The sequence below is a fragment of the Protopterus annectens genome, chromosome 2.part2 (genome assembly GCF_019279795.1).
Source record: "Protopterus annectens isolate FY-2018-M chromosome 2.part2, PAN1.0, whole genome shotgun sequence".
Classification (NCBI taxonomy): domain Eukaryota; kingdom Metazoa; phylum Chordata; order Ceratodontiformes; family Protopteridae; genus Protopterus; species Protopterus annectens.
In genome coordinates, this window is record NC_056730.1 from 1,120,633,191 (window position 1) to 1,120,659,311 (window position 26,121).

At 38.8% G+C, this 26,121-nt stretch overlaps 1 protein-coding gene across 8 annotated transcripts in view; it reads right to left on the reverse strand.

Moving 5' to 3' along the window:
• Positions 1 to 26,121, reverse strand: part of APBA1 (amyloid beta precursor protein binding family A member 1) — a 1,810,703-nt gene that overhangs the window by 28,291 nt on the left and 1,756,291 nt on the right. For all 8 annotated transcript variants that reach the window (XM_044064359.1, XM_044064355.1, XM_044064360.1 and 5 more), the window contains one exon: positions 2,297 to 2,509. In XM_044064359.1, the coding sequence (XP_043920294.1) occupies positions 2,297 to 2,509 (213 nt within the window). The remainder of the gene's footprint in view (positions 1 to 2,296; positions 2,510 to 26,121) is intronic.

Here is a 26,121-nt window from a genome sequence, read left to right on the forward strand (position 1 = left end):
TGATAAATTGAAACTCATCTGTTTATCTTTAGACACAATGCTAGAGAATAATGTTTGTGTTTTTGAAAAAGAGTTTTTTCTGCAGAAGGTTGGTGTGGCTATGGGCACTGCTTGTGCAAATAGTTACGCCAACCTGGCTTTACTACAATGGGAGACTACAAATATCCTACATAATAATGCTTTTCATGAACATATTCTTTGGTATGTTCATTTTGTGGATGATTTGTTTTTGTTATGGCATGGCACCTTGGATGAATTGAAGGCCTTTATTGCTTATATGCACACTATCACTAGTTTTTTAGGTTTACTTATAACTACTCATTTGATGAGATTGAATTTTTAGATGTCAAACTTAACAAAGCGGATTTGAGAAGCGTATCCATGAGTGTATATAGAAAATCAACTACAAAAAACAGTTATTTATACAAGAACAGCATGCAACCCCAGCCATGTTACACGAAATGTACTTAAAAGTCCAGGTTTATCATTTGATGAGGTTGCACAACAATGATCTAAACTTACAACTGGCTTTAGAATCCCTTAAGAAGGACTTTCTTAGTAGGGGTTATAAAGAAGGTGAAACTGATTTTTGTATATCTGATGGTTGGAACGAGAGGGCAGGTAGATGTAAGCCATATTTCACTGAGGGGGTGGTTAGCACAAGTACCAATACTTCTACATTGAACACTGATACTTTCAGGGTTTCCTTGCAATATTCCAGTGACATTAACAAGTAGTGTGATATTATTAAACGAAACTGGGGCATATTGCATACCATAGATGGGTTAAAAGGAGTTATTGGTGAAACACCACATTTTTCATTTAGAAACAACAAATCTCTTACATCTCTGTTATAACACCCAGCAGTACATGGCTGGGGCTGAATCCAATAGACTGGGCACATTTTCATGAAGGAGATATTCTGCTTGTAAGTATATTCATTCTGCACAGATTTATGTCCATCCGATTCTAGAGTTCAAAACAGAATTGGACTTTTATGCAGATTGCAGTTCAACGAATATAGTTTGCTTTCTGCCATGTGTGTCATGCTTTCTATATAGATAAGATGAACATATGTCTAAAAGACAGAATTCTTGAGCATTACAGAAATATTAACAATAATAAAGACACAAATGGTCTAGCACAACATGTTATGCATTATGGTTCTGAACATAATTTCAGGTTTATGGTCTTACAAGTTCTAGATGTTAGCATGAGAGGTGGTGATTTGGTTAATCGGACTGAAGGGGCAGAACAGAAATGGACTTTGCTTTTTAATGTTGAAAAACCAACAGACTTAAATGGGGCTTTCACACTAAAGCCTTTTCTGAAGTCATGCCCTTTGAAACACTGAATATGGATGTTGTTTTTATATATATACATAAACAGGAATTTTAAAAAGTGTCATTACACACATTTATGCATATTTTATATATTTTTTATATATTATTTATCTAATACATACTTTTTTAGGCATTTTAGACTTTTTTGCATAGGTTTTATATATGATGAACTAATGTATTTTTAAGAACTGCTTAATTGGTTTCAAGCATGGTTTGGTTGCTGCAGTATATAAATGTTGGTTGTCTTTTAACAAGTTTGTCTGATGAAGCGATTAGAAAATCTTACCTGTACTTTTGTTTTGTTTACTAAATTATACTTTGCTTTCTGGCCTTGCAGGCTTGGTACCTTATTTGTTTTTAGTTGCATTGCTTTTTGATACCATACCATATCCTGTGCCTATCTACATATTTTTTGGTGCACCTACTAAAACATGCCTACTAGCAGAAATTTACTTCTCTCAGAAATATTTTACACATTAATGTATTTCTTTGGTGAATATAATAAGTAATCTCATTCCATTAGTGAATACCTAGCACTTCATGTCATACATCTTGAAGTTGTATTACTAAACGTATTCCTGTATCACAGGCTAATACAGCAAATATTAACACCTGTATATTAACAATGTAATCATGTAAAAGATTCTGCCACCATATTTTTTCTTAAAGCATGAGGAGCACACCGGCCTACTTACTTAGTTATCAAACAAATAAATGACATTTATGGTGCTACTATTCATTAACACTGGAAACATGAACATCTAGCTGTGAATTTCATAATTTTTCCTGGTTCCAGTGCTACTTAAGACTTGCTAACAGGTAGCATTAGCTGGGTATGTTTCAGAAATATTCAGTATGAACTCTACAGTCAGAACATTCACTTCTGTGTTAAAGCAGCTTCACCAGGTGCCGCAACAGGTTCAGAAACATTGTCATGACAACCACAAAGGTACCTTTATAATGCTCTGACAGGTGGAGAGTGGCAGTCCCACAAGGCTGGTTCCATTAATTGACATGATCTGGTCACCAATACTGAGTTTTCCAGACTTCTCGGCGGGTCCTCCGTGCATCATGTTGGCAATAATCACAGTAGGGAGGATGGATCCCCAGCCAGACTCCACAATAACCACACCTAGAATATCACCTTTTTGTTTTTCAATGTAAACCTACAAAAAGGAAAATGCAAAAGCATTTAGAATCAGCTTTACATTGATTTATAAGATACATTTCAATGAGATCACATTCAGGTATTACATAATTTGTTTCAATATTTAAAATGTTCAATATCTGAAATAATGGAAATATATGCAGCTGCTGTGATAAAGTAATTACAAAACAATACAAGTATAAAACTGGAAAATCTATAAAAACTTCTCCCCACTGCAACTGAAGCTTTAACAAGTTTTATAACATGAAGTGGTCTAACATAACTTTACTTAGTGGATGTAAAACTGCAGTGGACTGTTATACTCTGCAGGAAAGCTGATTTAGTTAAATGACGGACTGCAACATAACAACTGGAAACTTACAGCTTCTTAAAAAAAGAAACAGTTCATTTGGCACCAATGTTTTTTAAGGTACTTCCAATACTAGTCAATCTTTTTATCATCCTTTTCATCACCCAGACCCTGAATAAATCCTCAGCTGCCTTCCCAGACTTATCACACAAGAAGTGCAACAAGGCTCGTCTTGTATGGTCACTTCTTCATTCTCAGACACAGACCACTAATATGGCAGCCTGGGATGCTTATGCCCCAAGAAGGTCTTGTGTCACAAAAGGTAAAAGAAACAAATAGAAACTACTAACTCAACTTACATGTCCAGAACAATCTGTATTAATGACTACATGAAGGGACAGCATGATGGGGGTGCAATAAAATTAAGGGCAAAAAGGACTATGCACTCAAACAAGGTTGTGACTTGGTTTATAAGCACACTTTGGAGGAAAGCTTTTCAGCATACTTCTTCTTTATTACAGCACTTACTTATTTCATCACAACTGAATCTAATGGAAATAAATGTATTAATCAGAAGTGTTAAAGTTAGATAGGACCTGCTCCTGCAGAAGAAATAGACGGATGCAGCCTTGTTGTGTACTCTGACATGGCTCGCCCTAACATTTTCAGCTTCTATACTGTGGGCGCACATTCCTTATTTAGTCCAATAAGGGCAACCCTGCACTAGTGCACAGGGGTTAAGGGATACATACACACAAGACGCCTGGTTCTTGACCCTATCTGAACACAGGCTTGCACCAAAAAGGAAAAAAAGAGTGACAAAGTTAAACAATTATAAACCTGTTTTTTTTTACAGAACGCACTGCTGTCATGATGTAATAAGATGACTGTCCCATGCAAAGGGTTGGACTGGATGGAAGGAATAATGCACTCTATGAGGAAACCTCTCAGTCATCAACATAACACCATAACAATGGTGGAAAGAGCTGCAGAAGAAAAAGAAACATGTACAGCAGAATGTTCTGAATGACAACTCTCTTAATGGATTTACTGTTCTTAAATTGTTGGTCTAGAATTACAGCGACTTATGCAGTATATATCACTAACTATAAGATGAACGTCATAGAAATATTCCTAAATATGCACTAGATGGGGTCACCCCTGAAGTATTTATCCAAAGAGAGACTGGGTCCTTATGAAGATAAATAAAGCGTTTTACACATAAGAACCTGAAAATCCAGAGAATTACTGGATGACTTTATGATTGCCATAAAGAGTTCTATTGTCCCAAATGTTACATCTGCTAAACCAACTGGATCAAATGGCAAATATAATATATCAAAGCTCATCTCCCAAAAATAAATGGATTTTTCACTGCAGGCTGGAAATGAATGATCCTCAGTACAAACAGTTTCATCAAAGTTCTGCCTTCCAGGACAAAAAGATATGTAAAGATAACAGGCACATGTGTTTTGATGGTGGAGTAAGTAAAGACAACAGCAAAAAGATGCCAAAGTCAATCCATACAATCTTGGAGGTTTACAAAATGGGACAGAAGAAAGTAACTCTTTGCCAGAGAGAGGATCTCTTGCACCTGGCCTTGTAGGTAGCCAAAATGCAAGACTGTTAGGCAGCCTCTAACACCTCTTGCACCTCTCTGGAAGCATTTAATAGCTGAACATGAACTTTCAGGTGGAATCAATAATACTGCCTCTGAGTCAGTGGCTGCAGTACTCAGAACACAATTATTCCTAGAGCCACTAAGAAAGAAAGGACATGGAACCAACCTACACACAGCCACCAAGGAACAATAAGAATGTGCCTTCACCTTCTGTCATAAAAGCAACCAACAGGTGATGATCAAGGTGGAATCCTGGAATGAGAAAATATACCCCCCCCCCCCCAATTATAGCAACAGCACATCTACTGCCCAGACCTATTCAGCTTGTAGGAGTTAGCAGAAATGGTACAGAACTGATTTCTTCCTGGAAGCAAACAGTTAAAGGTACTATGCATCTGGCTTCTGGAAATGTCCTGATGAAGTTGAAACAGCAGAATGGGGATCAAACACATTCATTTGGTCTGAATATGTAATATTACCAAAAAAGTGTCCATGCTGTTGAACCACTACCACATACTGACCATGTATGGAAGTGAGACAGGAGTGATCATACCCTTTCCTCACATGCATCATATGAATAGATATCATACAATGATGTGACCAGTCTGAGTTGCAGGAGTGTTTCCAGAGCCTGTAGGGACAGAAACAGAAAGCAAGGCATGAGTGGACTTATGTGGATTTATGTGAAGATGCCAATACTGCAAAAGTCAATTGCCTTGGAGCAGGGCAATTGATTTCTCCAATAATAAATCAAAAGTTGAGAGAACAGCAGCAAGGACCCCAGAAAAATAGGAGGCTGGAAGGAGCCTGAGAACTCTGCAGCCACTAAAAAAAAGAACCATCCACTACAACACCAACTCATGAGTGTTGTCCATGAACCTGCTTCATCCTCAGAGACTGGAAAAACAAGGTTTGAAAATTATAATACAACCCAGTAGGCTGCATCTCTGAATTACTGGACTCTAACCAAAGTGGAAAGTTGTGGCTCAGTATGGACCATATACATAACCTACCCTATTAAAGGAATGTTTAACACTAAAAGCAAGGAAGAAGCTCCAAGATGATGCTAATCTTCAAATATCTAGTGGAAATCTCAAGCTATTAGTGCCATCATGGAATTCTGGTTGTGAGCTGCCAGCCACTAGTGATCCACGCAGGAGATATCAGAATGCTATGTTAACAGACACCACTCACTACTATGGTTAATCTCTTGTTAAAAAAAAACCTGGGAGAACAGGAAAGTCTTGTGAAAGTATGAAAGATATTGCCTAGTCCAGACAGGTCACAAAAAAACTATAGTGTGGCTTCCAGATGTGGCTGGAACGGAATAAATTCACTACCTTATGACAACACCCAACATATCTGCGGAAGCAAGAGTACAAGGGCCTAAAGAATGACCATCCTTAATAAGTGAGTGCAGATCTTCATGATCACCCTGTAGGTCTACATGCTGCTATGCAAATTCAAAATGGAAATGCCGCTCTTCCACCAGAACTTTTATAAAGCCAGAAACAAATCCATTCCCTAGTCTCTTTATGGAACAGTGTACCACACTGCTGGCATTTAATGACACAGACTACTCCAGCAGACATTGTGAAAGGACTAGTGTGCCACAGGTAGAAGTGCCACTGATGGCAAAGGCAATTGTGTAACATGGCCTATTTCAACAATATCCACAATTTAGGGTGGGTGTATCCCACCAATGACTCAGCCATACTGGAAGAGCCAGGGGATACATTATTGCTGAATAAGTGACTGGGCATAAGTCCGCTTAGAAGACTTTAAGCAGTGGTAAGAAAGGCAGTGTCATATTGGGTGTTCACTCTGGTACATGTCTAGCTTCTTCCTCCTGCTAAATGATTAAAAAGATTTAGCAGGGATGACCATAAATATCAACAGCAGAAACAGCTTCACCCCTCTTATGAATGCCCTTGCTGACCTCCTCAGAGGGTGACCATAAAAAAACTAATCACTAAAGGGAAGATCTATGATAACCCGCTGCAGTGCTTCCAAATAAGATCAGAACCACTCTATGCTATGACAAAGAATCTTCAGCTAAGCCTCATCTTCTTGGACAGCTGCATTGGCTTGGGTAAAGTAAAAGTAATCTGAAAAATTCAAAAACATATCTCTTTTTCTTAATTCAGTGGACAGAAGAGTAGATAAAAAATTGTGAGCATTATAAGCTGATAATTGGTAAGAAGAACACTTGAGAATGCCTGCAGGAAAAGATGAAATTTTTTTATTTTTTATCATTAAAGCTAACAACCCTAAACTATGAATTACTGTGAAAAGACAGCATGCACAGCATTTAACGGCAACAATATAATAACTAGAAAGATGGCCTAAGGACCGGAATTTAACCATAAGTATAAGAATGAGACACGTTTTGGAAAAGAAAGGATAAAAACTAATTACTAGTAAACAGGCAATTATGAAATGCAAGAAACAGACATGTACAAATTTTATGACAAGAGCAGCAGGGAAATGTTTAAAACTGAAGTGTAAGGGCATACTGCATATCAAAGTTAACAGGATTCTTGAGCTGATTTTTGTCAATATCAATGAGCAGGAGGCAAGATGCGATTTTACTTCTTCATAAACAGTTTGATAAGATCAAAACCTGTATGTGAAGTTACAATATGGAATGCATGCTTAATGCAGGAACAGATTAACGATCGAGACATGAAAAACAATATGTACAAAACAGTTCAAGAACACGAAATGCAGAAATACATTAAACATAGTTAACACACATTATGTTGTAGAATGCTCATGAGTGATTCAATAATGGTCTACAAAGCATCAGAGTACAAGTACTACATTATGTGCCAGGGCTAGACACAGACTGGATAATTAGTAAAACCTCACAGATACCCAATTGGTTGAGACTAGCCAACTGAGTAAGAAATTTATCAAACATCACAACAGTAAACTAAAGAAAGATCTTGAGGTGCTTCATGAATCTGATTGTTTCCTTAAGCCACTATTTTGTGCATACTGAATAAAGTGCTTAAAGAGATATTTTTGGTGAAAATGTTGGAAAGAGAGATGTAGCAGACTGTAGACTTAGGAAGGATGGCTTCAAAACTGGCGAACAGTGAAGAAAAGTTTTTTTAGAAGGTACATATCGAAATTGAGGGGCACATTGATGATGCTGAATCTTAACCTAGTGAGGAAGGTAATCCACAAATGGTTATGACGTTATACAAAGCAGGTATGGAAGATGCCTTAGAAATGTTTAAAGAGCTGTTTGAGGTGATGTCTGGATGTCTGAACCTTAACATTAAGCAGCCTGAATCATTAGGACACTATTCCAGTGAGTTTCTGAATGAGTAATATGATACCATAATGGCAGTTTCAGCAAAGAGTGATGGATGCACAACATAAGGCAATGGAATTAAGCAGTCAGCTGGTCTACATTGAATAAAATTTGGTTACACTGGGGGACAAAGTAAAGAAAAGAAATCTGCATATGAGTGATTCCTGAAAGATAGGAATGGATTTGAATACTTGGAATCTGTGAAAGCCATGATGGCTCAGTGGAATGGATTTTCCAAAGATTGTTGGATACTGAAAACGTGACTGCCACAGTCATTGTCTGTTATATGGTCAAGTGAGAGTGATTCTGGTTCAGTTTGTAGCTTGATATGAGAAACAGTACGCCCTGACACAACTTCAGAATCCCTGCAAAAAAATAACTGCTGGTGGACAACCTGTGTATGTAGATCATGATTTCACTTAATAAAGGATTTTCGACTGGAAACAGATGGCCTGCCTTGCTTGGATTACTTTCGAATACTTAATAATGCTGTAGAATTATATATTTTCTATTATTACTTTTTGACTTGACGGGTTTACGTTCGCTACTTCTACTACTATTGTCTGATCTGATTAATATACAGTGATTAACTACAAATATATGGACTGAAAATCTTCCACACAGAGAAGTTTCTTACACTGTTTAGATCATGATTTCTCAGGCATCAGGGCAACCGCAGACACTGATTTCATCAGCCATAAATAGGTTCATAGGTTCATAGGTTTATACTAGGCTATCTGCCCTAAGGCATTTATAACCCTAGCCCAAATTTTTGTGGCTTACGCCACCCCTTATATGAAAAAATACTGTGCCCATTAGTTTGTTGTGCCTCTGTCCAGCAGTGACACAGAGATGATTCCCGGGGTAAACCTACGATCTCCCATCCACAGGTCTAGATTTCTCTTGAACAGAGTCAGCGAGGTGCTCTGCCTCACATGGACTGGGATTTTATTCCACAGCATAGGGAGTCTCTGAGTGATAAATCTATCCCTCCAGCACGTCCTATTTATATCCGTAAGGTTTAAGTCGCTTGCTCTAGTGGTTTTGGTGGATTTGGATTTTTGAGGTGGAGCATGTCCATTAATTCCGGGTTGGACATGGCCTTGTATGTCAGGCACATGTCACCTCTGAGCAGACGGTATGCGACTGAATAGAGCTGGAGTTTCTTCAATCTGGCAGCATATGACAGATTTTGGAGTCCCTTTATCCTTTTGGTGAGGAACTTTTGGGGTCTCTCCAATTGCTGCAGATGTCGGGTGAGATACATCCCGAATGGGGCATTGTACTCGATCATTGGTCTGATAAGTGAAGAGTACAGGGGAACAATAACCTCACTAGATCTGGATGTGAATCCCTTCATGATCAGGTGGGCAATGTAGAAGGTCTTTCTAACCACTTTAGCAATGTGAGTGTCAAAAGAAAGGCCATTGTCAACCTGGGTCCCCAGGTCCCTGATAACCTCTTCTGTGCTTAGTGGATTGCCACCTATATGGTAGCTTTGGGTTACCTTGTTTTTCCGGTATGACTATACATTTTTGGCGTTTAACTTCAGGCCATGGCTCTGGCACCAGCTATCTGTTTCCGTGAGTCCCTTCTGAAGGATATCCGTGTCCGATGCACTTTCCACTATGGCAGTTTGCAGTCGCCTGCAAACTTTGTCAGCCAAAGTCCTCCTATGTTGGCCTGTACTTCTGAGAAGTAGATGCCAAACAATAGGGGCCAAGGACCGAGCCCTGTGGGACACCACTTGTGACCGGCTTGGAGTCTGACACAGCGCCAGCAACTCTAACCCTGTGGGTTCTGTCCTTAAGCCAGTTTGCAACCCATCTTGTGACATATGGGTTTACATTTAAGCTGGTAAGTTTTTCTACAATACCCGAGTGGGGTATTGTGTCGTGCAAGGTCAAGGTAGGCTGTATGGACTGCCTTTCCTCATCAATGGCCTTGGTGACTGTTTTGAAGAAGTCGACCAAGTTCAAAAGGCATGATCTTCCCTTGACAAAGCCAAACTGGGTCGGGTCCAATGTCTGCAAGTCCCCTATATCTTTGTTTATGAGCTCCATTATGATCCTCTCCATAGCTTTGCAGACTAGACTTGTTAAGCTTATGGGGCGGTAATTACCAGGGTCCGTGAGAGCTTTGTGGAGTGGGACAACAGTTGCCGTGACCTTGGGCACGTATCCTGTGGTAAGGCTGAGATTAAACAGCTGCCTTATGTGCGGGTTTAATTCCTCATTTAGCTCGTGTAGCACACAGCCGGGGACACCATCCGTCCCATTGATGCTGTGTTTTTAGCTTTAGAGAGAGCAGCTTTCACCTGCGCATTTGAGATGTCCGGGAGGCTACACTCGGCTGGGATAGTTATCTCTCCTTTAGGGGAGAGGGGTGAAGTTTGCACTGAACCTGTCTGCCAGTATGTTGGCAATGTCTGTGGGTTCAGTGATTTTTGTATCATTTTGGACTAATTCTGAGCATATCTGGGAGTTTCCACCCAGGTTCCTAACATAGCTGAAAAAGGCCTTATGATTGTCCTTTGAATCCATGGCAATTTTTCTCTCAAAATTGGCCTTAGTTGATTTTATGAGTGCTCGTATTTTTTACTAATAATGATCAGGGGTGACTTCCTTTTATGGATTTTGTTCTATCATGTAATAGCTTTCTCCTCTTATTGTAAAGTTTGTTAATGGCTGGGGTCCACCAGACTGGACGTTTGCCCTTTGTGGAAAGAGTCTTGGTTTTATTTGGGATTGCCTGATCCATGCAGTCCTGGAGGTGTTCATAGAAGGCATTTGTAAGGGCTTCCAGCTTGGGTTGTGGTTTCCACTGGCTCAGGGGCCTTGAAGGATACCACACCAGTCTTGAGTAGTGTGAAGTTTGCTTTAGAGAAGTTCTTCACTATGGTCTTTTTGTTTGGGGTGGGGGCGGATGTGGATTTCCAGTGAGATTAGTTTATGATCAGATCTCACCAATGAGGGATATACTTCGTGTGGAGCATTTTGTCCCCATGTTTGTGACAATGAGATCTAGTATATTTTCTCCTCTCGTGGGAACAGTGACTAGCTGTTCCATGGCATTTGAATTTATGAACTCCAGGAACCGTTGGGCTAGAAAGTTAGGGCTTGAGTAATGTTCCCAGTCTATATTCGGTAGTTGAAGTCACCCAATATGATGGTGTTTGGAGATACATTTATACCCTCCAGTGTCTTCAGGAAGGCTGTGTGGGTTCCTGAGTTTGAGAGGGTGGCCTGTGGCATGCTACAATTTGTAGAGCAGTTTTGCCTATGGTTAGTTGCACCTGGATGGTTTCCGGCGTTGCCACCAACCTGGAGGTGTGAGTATCCTTTATGAATATGGATACACCCCTCCTTTTGTGGTGTGGTCCGGGTTTTGGGGCCAGAACGCATGATATGAGGTAAAACCTAATAGTGCCGGGGTGCTCTCAGGAGCCTTGAACCAGGTTTCAGTTACAGCACAGACATCGATGTTCTCCATACTGAGAAGGGCCTCGAAAAGTGCATTTTGAGATTTAGACTTCTGGCATTGAGCAGCATTACCCTCAGTTTCTTCCCATTTTTGTTTTCTAGGGTGGTAGGTTTAGAATTTGAGCCTTGCCTAAAAAAGGCACTATGGGGGTGGCAAGAGCCTTAGCCAATATCCGGAATCCCAGGGGTGACAGGTGCAAGCTGTCAAGCATGTCATCCCAGGCAGACAGACACTGGATCCCCTTTGAATGACACCAGACATTAAGCCAATTGTTAAAGCTGATCATCTTGTCTCTATATTGTGGCATCATTCTTGGTGAAGGAAGGATACTGCTCAGGGTTAGGGTCATACCTGCCTGGGCTACATAATCAGAGAGCTCCTCTATGTCTCGTTTCATGTAGTCCAGGGAGGTCTCAGGTCGCTCACACCAGCATGGACAATGACTGTGTCATATTTGTACTTGCCGTGGAGTGACCCGAGTGCTTGTGTTATGTGGCGGATTCTAGCCCGATAGGCAGCTTACTGTGACCCTCTCCTTGTTCAGCTTGGTGAGTGGGACGTCAGTGTGTCTGACTATGGAGTCACCTATGACAAGTATGTTTGGTGTTGTATTTGGCCTTAAGGGCTGTGACTGCTTTGCACACTGCTTTTGTGGTTTATGTGTTGCTTGTGGGGTGTCTTGAGGTAGCAGTTGTTTGGGTGTCTGCTTTGGAGGCCTCTGCTGTTTAGGTAAATTTTACTCAGAGCCTCCGAGTATGTCTTTGTGTGTTTATGTGTTTGATTCAGTGGAGTGGTAGCATTATGTGAGGCTGGTTTTGTGGTGTGTGTAGTTGCCTTCTCCTCCTGTCTGGTCTTGCCAGTCCTGAGTTGAGAGAGCTCAGCCTCCAGTTTGGCTAAATAGCTGCATCTCTCGCAAGTATTTGTGTTATGTGGGAGAAGGAGAGGGTTGTCTGTGTACATGAGGCAGTTATAACATTGCCTCAAGATTCCCAGATTCACCAGCTGGACCGAGAGAAGATTGACAACTGACCTTTGGACATGCTAGAATAATATTGGGAATTCCTTAATTGAAAACAAGGGCCAGTGGGGAGTGAGGGTGTAGTGCTTTTAATTTTTAGTGCTGACTTATATAATTGCTTTAGTGAGCAAGTGCCAGGTAACTTGAGTGCAATGTGTTACAAGTAACTAAATGCAAAACGACAAACAGTAACTTTCTTTCAAGTGAAACAAGGAAATAAGTACAGTAAGCAATGCAGATATCACTAGTGATCCACAGAAGCTGAGAAGTTTTAGGTGGAATTAGCTTCCAGGAAATAACAAGCAAACAAACAACAAGCATATAAACAAAGCTAGATTCAGCAGGCCTGGATCTAGTCTATGCTAGAGCAAACAAGGTGAACCAATTTCAGTAAGATACAGTTCAAATATTCAGGCACTATAAACCTTTAACCAGAAATTCCCAGCTCAGAAGGGCAGAGTCCAGCCTCTTCTCCCACAAGAGTGCAGACCACGAACCTTCTTAATGTAAAATAACTGGCCTGAAGCCCAAGTGCCTAAACCAGAACTAATACACTTGGACACTGGGCTCTCAATCAGCAGTTCCCAACTTAGAAGGATGAAAGCTACCTGTCCTGCCACCACAGTGCTTGCCACAAACCTTCCTAATGTAAAACAACTGGTCTGAAGCCCAAGTGCTTAATCCAAAAGACTTGAATGATAGCTACACTTTAATCAAGTTACAACCAAGCAGTAATAAATACCATTGAATACTTTAGAGAATGTCTGGATTAGTGCTCAAGTTACACAAACAAAGCTAGATCCAGCAGGCCCGAATCCAGTCTATGCCACAGCAAACAAGTGGCACCAACTTCAGCAAGAAACAGTTCAGATATGCATGCACTATAAGCCTTTAACCAGAAATTCCCAGCTCAGAAGGGCAGAGTCCAGCCTCTCCTCCCACAAGAGTGCAGACCACGAACCCTCTTAATGTAAAATAACTGGCTTGAAAGCCCAAGTGCTTAAACCAGAATTAATACACTTTTAGAATAACAGACACTGAGCCCTCAATCAGCAGTTCTCAACCTAGAAGGATGTAAGCTACCTGTTCTGCCACAACAGTGCAGACCACAAACCCTCTCAGTGCAAAACAACTAACTGGTCCGAAGCCCAAGTGTTTAAACCAAAAGGCTTAGAATGAGTTACACCAAGCAGTAATAAATACAATTGAGTATTTTAAGATGATGCAAAAGTAAAAAGAAGTAGGTAAAAATACAAGTACAGTAAAAGCAGATGAAAATTTTTTTTTTTTCTGAACAAGTGCTGAGATCAAAGAAACAGATTTGAGTGCTGAAACTAGAAAACTGGCTAGTTATAAGAAAAACAAGCTAGAAGGCTTCCCTCAAACACAGAAGGGCTTGGGGGCTCAGAAGCCTACAAATAGTCTGTACCACTTAACAAGAAAGGCAGGAAATAAGCTTTTTTTTTTTTTTTCCTATTTCCCAGATGCTGTCTTTGTACACAGTAGGAGTGCCTGAAATCAGAATATGATCTCACTGCACTCAGTTGAGTGAGCAAATGAGATGGGCCCAGAGGCAGGCTGAGGGGCGGGCAGTTTCAATGCCACTAAGATTAACACCAAAACAAAAACAGGGCGGGTGGGAATAACTGAAGAGCAGAATAACTTCAGATAAAAATTCCTTCAACACTCAAATTAAATACTGTATTTTTAAAAAAAAAAAAGAGCAGATAAAGGTACTTAAATTCTCTTATACGTCCAGTTGAATATAACCAAGTTCTTAGCTGGCCAAGCTGAAGTTTTAAAGCAGGAATTATTTCACATGCACCAGTTTAAATATGCAAGGACAGGAAATCAAAGAATGTGGCTACCCCCACACCTGTAATTACTAGCAAATAACAAAATTCAGCCAACACTAGCTGAATCTCTGAGGCATAAGCTAACAGACAAGTTCTTCTTTTCAATAATTTTAAATGCATTTTTTTCCAACAGGGATGTAGATGTTTACCACAGTTAATTCAGTAATGGACAGGCTACAAGGGCTGCTACAATCACTGCATTATGTCAGCAAGGAATTTGTGGCAGTTGTATACAATAAAGCAAAAAAATGTTTAGACATAGTACTACTGGAAGAAAAATCGGAGTGGCAGCTATGTTATGAGTCTGAATCAGTGTCTTTCAAAAGCTCGTATGAAAATATATAATGAAAGTTTTTAAATTATATATACTTGTATATGGGTGTTAGACTGACGGTTTTCATTTTAAATTAGTTGTTAGGCATAAGTTGAACAACAGGCCTGAAAATACAGAGTCAGATTTGTGTTTTCATTTATGCATGCAGTTTCAGGGAAAGACAATTCAGTAGAAGTGAAAAGATAATCTTGCTGGCTAAGCATGAGATGTGCAGAAATAACAGTTCTCAAAGGAAAGCTAAAGAATGTTCTTTTCTCAAGATTAAGATATGTATACTTGGTTCCCCTTCAGAAGACTGAAATATCACAATCGTGAAATTCATAACACTGAAGACCAAAATCCTGAAACTCAAAATACTGAAAATACACAGAATACAAATAATGACAATATGCCAGTACAAGGACACATGGAAATGCATACAAAACAAAGCATAGCAATTGTCACCAAGTATAAGCATGGGGGAAAGCCCCCTTGAGCCCCCACACCCCGCTGCTACCTAAAAATAGCAACTCCAACATTGCACTTAGTGTAGTGAAGTGCAATCTCAGAGCTGATATATTTAAGTAGCACGGGGTGTGGGGGGTGCAGGGTGGCTTGCCCCCCTGCTTATACTTGGTGGAAAGTAATATGTGTTATGTTGTTTTAAGTCAGTATATGTATGTTCTGTGTTTTCAGTATTTTGAGTTTTCAGGATTTTGAAGTTTCAGGATTTTTGTCTTCAGTCTTATGAATTTCAGGATTGTGATATTTCAGTCTTCTGAAGGGGAACCGTATACTTACAATGGAATGCTAGATAAAGAACATATAGAGACTGAGGCACATGCAAGACAAGACTTGAAAACCAAGGCTAAAAAGGCATGCAAAACATTACAGGGTTTTGGTATTATTAGGAAATGCTTCAGACACGGTCAGTTAAGTTAGTTTTTGGATAGATATGCAAAAGCTCTTTTCAGTACAGACACTCGAGCCTGAGTACCGAAGTCAGGTCAAATATCCAGCATTATATTATTCAGGAGAATCACAATATAAGTGCAGAAACTTTGGATATATTTAACAGCACCGTTATATTTCTCAGCACTCTTACTGTTATCCAGCATTCTAGAATTTCTACAGACTGCTATTGGAGATACTATTCGGATATTGTTAACATCTAAAAAGCTTCCTTAACAGAACTACAGTTTGCAGACTTCACTGTAAAATGAATAAAAAGACTTGGCCCATAAAAAGAGATACTGGCACCTGTTCAGCACGTCTGGGTAATTAACAGAGAAAGACAATCATTCCAGTCTCATTTCAAGTTGATTCCAGTATCACCCAGTATACTCCAATATATGAATACTTTCAGTGTTCAAGCCTGAAATGGTGTTAACTAAAAAGATGTGCTATTATACATGATGTTGACTGAAAAGTCGAACATCTAGCAGTTTTGTTCACAGGATTAAATATATAAGCTGCATAATGTAGTACCGGATCTCAATCCATGAACTTCTACTTGCAAAATGTGTGAATTTGAGCATGTCACTTAAATAAACAGTGCTCCTGGGTTGTTCCAGAAAAGGGACCTTTTGTCCAGTTGGTTTACCCAGTTAACAAATACAAAAAGTAAAACTAAAAAAAGTTTGTATTTAATTGCAAGGCTTTCATAAGTTATGTATAACATGTTACGGTTAAGAAGGGTATGAAAGTTGCACATTATGAAGAATATGTTTTTAGGTAATTGTAATAACAATGATCTTGATGGTAGAGTTCCCCAGCTAAGACTGATGATATAAGACAATGTAAAGTATGGATAGTTGGGATTAGCATGACATTTATTTTAATTTTTACTACACTTCAGTTAATTGTAATAAACATCCTTTAATGTTCTTGACAGGTAAAATTCTGGTGATCTGATTGTTTGTTAAAGTAGGTTTTTGGCATAGTAGTCGTCTCATGAATTTAAAGTTCTGTGAACTGAAATTAGTGTGTGCATATATATATATATATATATATATATATATATATATATATATATATATATATATAGATATATATATTTTGACAAAGTCTGATTATTTGGAAAACTGTGATTAGCCTTATAAATGTCAATGCTGAGAGCTTTGGCAGTTGCTTTAGAAATGAATCTTCTGCATTTACTGTTATCTTTTATACGATCAGTATTTTTCCTTGAAGGTAAGACAGACCACTTATTTTCTTGTGTGTTAAGGTAGGTGGTTCCGGTTTTTGAGATACTACTTTGAAAAAACAATGTTTCCTAAGTGTGGAAATGTGGCATCTGTACCATTAGTATGTGGTCATACTAGGATGATTTACTGTGGAGTTTGCTAGATACAGAAGTATAAATCCCTATTAAATTGTCAGCACATGTAACCCAGTGTTTCGATATGCCATAAAACCATTGAAAATGTAGGACAGCAAATATCAAACATCACTTTTCTCTTTTAGACATTTTTTTTTGCAAAGAGGCAAGCCCCCCCCCCCCCAAAACACACACACACACACACACACACACATATATATATATATATATATATATATATATATATATATATATATATATATATATATATATATATATATATATATGTATGTGTGTGGGTGTATGTGTATATATATATATATATATATATATATATATATATATGTGTGTGTGTGTATATATATATATATATATATATATATATATATATATATATATATATATATATATATATATACATATATATATATATATATATTTATACACATATACACTAACTCCAGGATTGTAATACCTTGGAGAAAAGAGAATATTCTGAGAAATGGCCACCTCAGACTTAGCATGAGTAAGTCCATATTTTGGCCATTCAGTCTTACAGGACTCACTAAATGGTTAATAGAAGGATGGCATTTGTTTGTGGGTTAGCTTGGAGGTTAATGAAGAAATTATTAGGATCACACGTCCTGTGATTGCCAAATGCTAAAGACTAGCTACCAACATGTTCACTTCTGGATGAAAGTCTGATGTACCATTGTTAGTGGGTGTCTGCAGAATGCTTGTGTTGACACAAGTTTAGGGCTGTTACAGGTAGACTGTACTCTGTCCAGTATAGCAGTGCACTTAATGCTGGGGCTCAACTTTTTTCACACGTTAAAAGATTTCAAACTGCATAGCAGAATTTAAGTTGCGTATTAATCTCATCAGTTCCTAGTTGAGTGTGTGATGAGTAAGGGTTAAGAATGGGTCCTACATATTTGGTTGTTTGCTCTAGGGTGATCTTTCTGTTGTAAGGGTAAGTTATAGTTATGATGTTACTTTTACCTGTAATGCAGAGGATTAGTTTGTTGATCCTAATGTATTTACTTAGTTCTGTAAAGTCTCTTTGTTGCTGATTCTCTCCTACCTTGGCTGCGGTATCTGATCTATAAATTTGGATGCTGTCTGCACGTATGGTGACAGAAGTGGTCAGGATACTGGATGCAGTATCACTGATGAATAGGGAGAACAACACAGGTCCTAAAGCCAATCCCAAGAAACATGTGCTGTAAAAGAACCTCCTGTGGGTAGAATGTGCCCATTCTGCACCATAAAGGTATAGTTTTCCAGACATGCTTCTAGCCATCTAAGCACATTGTTGCTAAACCTTTCACAGCAGGAGATGGCTAATGCTTTCAAAGTCTGTCTTTAGATTACTACACATATCCTGTGAGCTGGTCTTCTTCCATAAAACTCTATGCTCTGAATAACTGACCAGCCCTTAACTTTCTTTTATACTGAAACATTTTTGGATCTTTTGTCCACAGGCCACTGATGAAAAGGGACAGTAGTCCTGTCAGACAAACCCAGCAAATAAATTCAATCAGTCAATATTTATATTGTCCAGTATTTGTTTATGACCTATTTTTAACATCTTTGTTAAAGGGTAAAGAACTAATAGAGGATGGAAAATTTCTGAACCACTAGGAGAAGAGTGTGTGGGTATTAAGATTACTAGTACATGCTTAAATTATCGGAAGCCATTTTGCCTGTGTCTAAAGATAAGTTTAGAATATGTGTGAGTGAACTGCCTTAAAATAGTAGGGTGGAGTGAGCATGGGTTAGGGTTTGATCACTGACTGTTTTGATAGAAACGTTTGCAGAACTGAATGTAGGTAAATAATTATACCCGATTGTAGGTAGGGAGTTTGAGGTGGAATGGGAATTAGCTAAAACAGGACCAGGAATGGCTGGCTAATGAGACATTTTATTTGAACTGTTCCAGCAGGGTAGTGCCTAGTACTTGTATAGAACCAGTGTGTTTATTGGCATCAAAGTGTTATATTTGTTTTAAGACCTGTCAGAATCATTTATGTTTTGAGAATGTAATTTTTGTTGGTTTCTTAATCAGATGGAATTAGCCTCTTTCATTAGCAATTTACACTCCTTCCTTAAAGAAGTGAACTGGTGACAGTATAATGGAAGACTGGTAGCTTTTCACTTATTCCTTGCTTTGTCCCTTTGAGTGCAGAGTCAAACGTTTGGGTTATCCAAAACAACCCTTTGCAATTGTATAAATCCAACAGGAAGGCAAAAACCAGAGATCAAACAAAAATAGAAATTGTTAATGATTAAGTGCTTTTGTTTCATCAATAGAAACTTCATCAGAATAAAAAACTCCACTCCAAAACCATTTAAATACTAACATAATGATCATGAGATACAATTAATTAAATTACACAATTAAAAAATTAAAGAAATATCTCAACTAGTTAAAGTTTAAAAACACAAAATAGCATAATACATTGACTATAATAATCCCATTGATTTCAACTTCAAAATACAATTAATAGAAATGTTATCATTGAGACCTGGATATGAGCTAGCATTTGTCTTTAACTGCTAGTGCAAGTCATGAACTTCAAGAAAAAGGTCAGGCGCAATATCCGCACTGATGGGATCAACTTTATTACTACTCGAGTTTCACCAGCTCACTGCTGATCTTTGAAGTCATGGTATACTTGCGATCAGCAGCAAGCATAAAAAATATATATTCTTTTGCAAGGGGGGTACCCCCATGCAATGATTTGGGGGATCTGCCCCAATGTTACTAGACCATAAATGTACTGTTTCCAAGGTAGCACAAACTGGAGAAATTAAAAAAAAAACAGTCTATTCAGCTGTGAGCAAATGAGTTGTAAGCGGCTAAACAGTAAGTAAGAAAAAGATAACTCCTTATGTGGTGCAACAGGTCATAAACACTTCGCTCTACATCCCAGTAGTTTCCCTAGTCTTTACTGAATTCATATTGCTTGCTTAAACTCCTCTGGCAAGAGTAGACTATCCTGAGATCAACATGCAGGCCCATGAGAGATGCATAAAATGCCACTTCAGTAACAAGACTGTGGAAGTGGCAAAATGGGCTTTATCTGTAACATTGCCTTCATGGGTAGAGGACAAAATGGCCAAAATATGGTACCATAATGAGTACTGAGTGTATAAAGGGTCTCTATCATACCATAGAACCTTAATGGGTGGAGTATAAATGCCCTACATCACACTACACTGCCAGTGTGGGTACAGCATAAATGGCTTATATCATGCTATATTACGTCCACATTACTACAATAGTGTCATCTTATGCACGGATTCTAGGGTAGCAAACAGCACATCTTTCTGGCAAATCTATTCAATATGCAAAATTATTTTTCAAAACAAAGTATCTCTCTCCAAAGTCAAAACTCAGAGCACCTCAGGCTGGTGCATTGCCCCAGCTATGCACAGGCTGAGTGGAAAGGGATTTGAGGGGCGCAAATGGAGAAGCACTGTGGTGCTAAAGAGACCCCTGCTGTTGTATTATCTTAAAACAATAACTTCTTCTTACTTAGTAATAAGGTTAATCACACAGGAAAGGGAAAATGGAACTTCCTGACAACTCGGGCACAGGCATAACAGGTGCCCAAACAGAATGAAAGTAAAGGAGTATACAGATGAGACACAGACACACGATTATCTCCTGTACAGAGTCCAAGACTTGAGAGAAAAAGATCCTATCATCACCTGCCTGTGGTTATAGCCACTGAAGTACTGCCTACAAGCAGAACAAGGTAATATGGCTGTCCCTACAAAATGGCCAATGGAAAAAAAAAAGGATGCTAAACTGCTAGTTGAGCAGGGCTAGCACAATTCCAAAAAGCAACCTCAAACATACCTCTCAACCTACAGACATTGAAAATACGTACAAAGGCCCTTAACATGTAGCCAAATATCTGGACATCTAATTATCATAAAATCTGAATACCAAATAGCACATAACTCTTCCTGGTTATAGAATGTGGGATACTACTCAAACACAGATTAAGAGTGACAAAATGATAGAAACTATAAGTACATTATCAAAGAGACTGTGTAAAATCTGTAGACTTTAATGAACAATATCGCAAAATTCTACCACACAAGGCCTTTTACTTTTTGCATCTGAAAAAGGGAGATGTAAGTTATGTACGTTCTTTCTTTAAATTACTGGTGCCACTAGTGTGTTAGTCATGAAGTGTGGTTTTCTATTAAATGGACAGCTTCAAAAATCACTTGTGATGAGGAGAGATTCAATAAACTGTATGAAGGGATAAATCAAGCCTTAAAATAGACACATTCCTCCAAACTAGGTACATCATGTGCAGGGATAAATCAGGCCTGAAAATAGGAATGTTCCTCCAAAATACGGACAGTTGAGAGATCATCTAATTGTAGAACCAGTGGGATGTACTCAATAAAGCCCTCTCTGCAATGAAGTGAGGAAGGAGGAGGACCTGGTATTCTTGCATATGCTGTATAATGGCCAATGGTCATTTACCCTTCGCACCAGACACATTTGTTGTTATTACAAGAAATAACTATCAATTAATACGCTTAGTAACTCCATAACAGTGTATGGAGAATTGCATTTCTTAGCTGCAGAAGATACAATATTCTAAACAGAAACCACTCTATGACAAAACCAAGACTTTCTAATACTCAGATAAGAGAGTTATGAGTGTATATTAATTCTTGGATCTGAAAGTACCTTGCTGGGTTGCCTTCTCCTATCCACTTTTCTTGGGTCGCAGTTTCCTCCTACTGAGAGTGGAAGCTTTGTACTTTGATATTCAGACTGATTATTCTTTTTATTTGTATGTTTTAGGCTGCCCTGCTGTACAAATTCATTAGGACTGTCCACCAGGAGGAGCAAGTGCTTGATCGCTTTACTGTTCCACTATCATCACAAGTCCACATTGTTATCTAGTCGCATAGTTATTTTACCTTTTTCTATTCATTTTTTGCCATGTACTGTCCACCCTTCAGCCTGTTTCATTTTTAACTGTTTTACCTTTCTCTATTTTATTCCATGCTATTCATCCATTTATTTGTTTTACATTTGTGAGCCAGGTTAAGTGAGCTTGTCCAAAGACAATTTTCAGCCATGGCCCACACATTAGGCATAAACACAGTCAAGGACAGCCATGAACAACAGCAGTAATGGCAAAACGACTAACAACAGATACAGATGGTAGCAATCTGTAAAGGCTGATGTGCTCATGATATAATCCCTTGTGATGAAGCAGTTGTTCAATCAACAGCTGACAAGAATTAAATAAGCCAACTCAAGATAGATGCCAGTGGTTGATATGCAATTTCTATCCCCTACTATATGTAGCACATAAATGTGACAGCAAACATACTGACTAGCAGCAATTTTCTTCCTATTCCCTCTCAACCCCCCCCCCCCATTATCTCTAAGGTACACATTCTTAAAATATTCACAAAACCAAGAACACTTCTTCCTTGGGCTCAAACATATCAAGCTGTCTAATGAACAATGTTAAACATGCGCTCACTGATTCCCTCCTCACACTGTTTAACATAAGCCTTGCTACAAGCTATGTCCTTGTATCTTGGTGCGCTGCTGCTGTAAGGCAGCTCCACAGGGATGGACCTACCACAGACCCAGGGAACTACAGACCTATCATTCTTTCAAGTCTTTTATAAAGCAATGGTGTGTCATCACTGACATAAATCATGACATCAAAATGTGATTAAGCTACACGTGCTGCAATTCAGCTTTGTAAAGGGCAGGTACAATCTGCTGACTCACTGGCTTCTTTGAGAAGATCACTCAGGTGGTCGACACTGGTTACACAATCCATGCTACCTGTTTGATTGGCCAAGGAATTTAATACCCCACCAAATGATAAAATTGTTTATAAGTTAATGGTCTACAAATTTGTGCTGCTATATTTCTTGAGCAGCTTTAGTGCAAGAATTTAATGTCACGGTGGTTTTCACCATAATGTATTGCATTGTGCAAGTTGACAGTGCACTTTTTCGGGACCTTTTCCCTTTTTCTTCACTGTGGTGTGACAGTGGAGTTGGTATATACAATTTTGGGGTTTCATGAGGTTCCAATGTGCGTGGGGAGAGGTTTACCCCCTGCAAATAAATACATAAAAGTTTTTTTTTCATTTTTTAGTGTTTTTCATCTCACTGTTGTTGATATGTAATTTGCAATGAATGGTGAGCCAAAGAATCATTCCTCACATTTGTGAAGGGAAAACAGTCTCTACATGGTAAGATGGATAACCAAACGGCTTAAGGACATAATGTATATAATTTGAGTGGGTGAGACCCCTGCTGACACTCAGATGGTGCCCAGTGATATCCCCCATAGATATGTGGTGGGCTCCTTTCTGTTAGTCATCTATTTCTTAGACCTCTAAACCTGTAACAGTGATCTCTGGTTAAAAAGTTTGCAGCGACTACAATTTGGGTGTGGCTGTTAAATCCCATGTGGATAAATATACCCTCTAAAACAAGTTAATTAAAGATAATTCCTGGTAAACAGAAAAAAGGCATAAACTAAAAGTCATGAAAAACACTATCTTCCTCTTTGTGAAGCAGAAATACTCTGCACCCTACTGCATTGAAAATACCCCTTTACCATATAAATCAATAATCAGCTATCTGGACATGTGGGTTGATCACTCCCTCTTCTTTGGCCATCATTTGACCATCACAAGGTGACTGCCATTAGTAAATCCCGCTATGCTACATTTTGCAACTAACTGCCAAGAGTATCTCTTCCAAAACTACGGAAATCATCGTCCCCTGTATTCTGCCCAGGTCAGATCTATCACTGAATATAATGCACCCCTTGGCATATATCTAGCCAGATATATCAATAAACTTGAAACACTACCAAGGTTCCTAACAAAAAGGATCTCTGAGCTTGAAACCTTTGCTACCAGACGGAGTCCTTATCCTTATACTCGGTGTCATACAGGCTCCTGAGGGGAGATCTGTGCCTAGCTTATCATGCCCTTAGAGGTCCAGTTACTCTCAAACACATTTTCCTTGAAAAATCAGACTGTGTTGCCAACACCAGAACCAGAGATCAAAAACTTCTTCAACAAATAAATAAAGCCAGATGGGGAGACTAGTGCTTTCCCTTCCTCTGAAATAAACTCCCCTTGCATGTCAAGCAATGTAATTCACTGCCATCCCTCAAACATAGCTTGAACAGTTGGATGGGTGGCCTTAAATTTACACTAGCACTCACAGGCATCACCCTTTTTTAAAAGGCAGTACAGCCTGAGAGTGGGCATTGGTCTGACTTGTCTTGTTTGGTCCTATGATCCTAAGTGGAAGTGCAATAATTATTGGGAAAATCTCCAATTAATATGTCTAGTGGAATACTATTTACTTTTACATGACCATCTGTTAAGCACCAATGAGGAAGTATTTCTGGTCCTTGACTGCATCTTCAGAACATGTTCCTTGCTCACAATTGGAGGTGTAAAGGATTCTGGGATAAGTGGAGTTTGGATAAATGTTTCAGCAGCAAAGTTTGTGCCAAACTTGTTTGCTAGTATACTGGTGATGCCTGTTGGGTTGGAGTGGGTGGTATCATTTAGGATACGTGCTGAGTATCGTTGGGTATTGTTCCCTAGTTTCCCAAAATATCTAAAGAAAGACTTGCAGTTATCCATTGCTTCAGAAGATAGCCTACTTCACAGGATGCTTACCATTTCCAGTCTCCTGGTAGTGCTTTGTATACCACCTTTATTTTGAGGCATTTTGGATTTGCTGTATAGTTTATCCATGGGCCCTGATTAATATGCCAAGTTGCTTTATTATCAGTGCCAAATATGGCCTATCTAACCCCCTACTTCATTTGTTAGACTCCACTGGTGGTATTCTCGAAGCTTGGAAAACAGCCACTCTAATGCCATTACACAAGGGGGGGCTCAACCACAGACCCTGAAAACTATAGACCCATTAGTCTCACTAGCCTCCTATGTAAAGCTGTGGACCATATTACCTCAAACATCATTAATCTGGATATTGAAACTCTCTTAACCATATACATTCATCAGTTTGGCATTGTCAAAAGAAGTTCCTGCCTCTTTAAGCTCATTAATGAAAAACTAACTAAAGCAGTGAGCAGCACATACAGCATATTTGGGCCTAGCCAAGACATTTGACACTATTCCCCATGTAGGCATTAATGTCAGATTTATAAATCTAAATATAAATCCTTATGTTGTGCTATGAATATCTAACTGGTTGTCTGACAGAACCCACAGTGGTAGGTGCCACTTGTGAAACCAAAAATGTTACCAGTGGTGAACCATACAGCACAGTGTTGGTTCTACTCTTATTTGGCATATATTTCTCAGATTTTCAGGTCCGAACTCCTTGTGTATGGTTATCTAAGTTTGCAGATTACTGCAAATTGGGTGTTGTTATTTAACCTTCCAGTGACTTACATTTCTTCCAACATGGGTTAGACTATGCTAAATTATTGGTGAAAGGACATTGTTCTTAAATTAAATATGAATAAATGTGAATAAATGTAGCATAATTCATTTGGACAAACAAAACATTTTCGCATACCATAGAGGTGGCACACCCCTCCAACCACATGCTGTCATAAGGGATATGGGGAATCGGTGATATTCCTTATTGCATGACCATCATGTCTCTGCAGTAGTTTGGAATGTCTTATATCTGGATGACTTCATTTTCAAAGGCATCTCCACTAGATTCCCTTTACTTGTATCTCATCAGATCCATTACTGAATATAGTATCTACTGAATATCATAACTAAAAAGATCAGTGACCATAAAAATATTAGTTATCAGGACAGACTGACATTCCTCTCTCTCTCTCTCTCTTTGTACTCAGTCTCTTATAGACTCCTTGGAGATCTCTGTCTAGCCTTTTAAGCCATGAAAGATCCAGCCCTGTTTGACCTCGTATTCCTCCACAGAAGAAACGGCACCTCAAATATCTGGTTAACAGAACTAAACCTTCATCAACAAATAAATGAGCTGATAGACTTATACCCCAATGAACCACTTACTTCTTAAACAAACTTTCAAACTTTCACTGCGTCATACAGCAGCACCCTTGCCACTTTCAAGCTAAATGCAGAGAATTGGATGGGCAGCCTAAAATTCTTCCTCAGTCTATCTTGTCTTACTATCCTTGAGGCTGATGGAACTTCTGAATATATATATTTTTTTTGCTAACCTTATAATGGTCCACAGACTGATTGCCTACTACTTACCTATTAACCACACAAACATATGCTTTTATAGTTGTATTAGCCTCACTTCCTCTCCATCATCTCCTTAGCTATCCTTTCCTGTACTTCCTTTATTTTCTTCACTTGGATTCAAGGAAAGTGTTCAC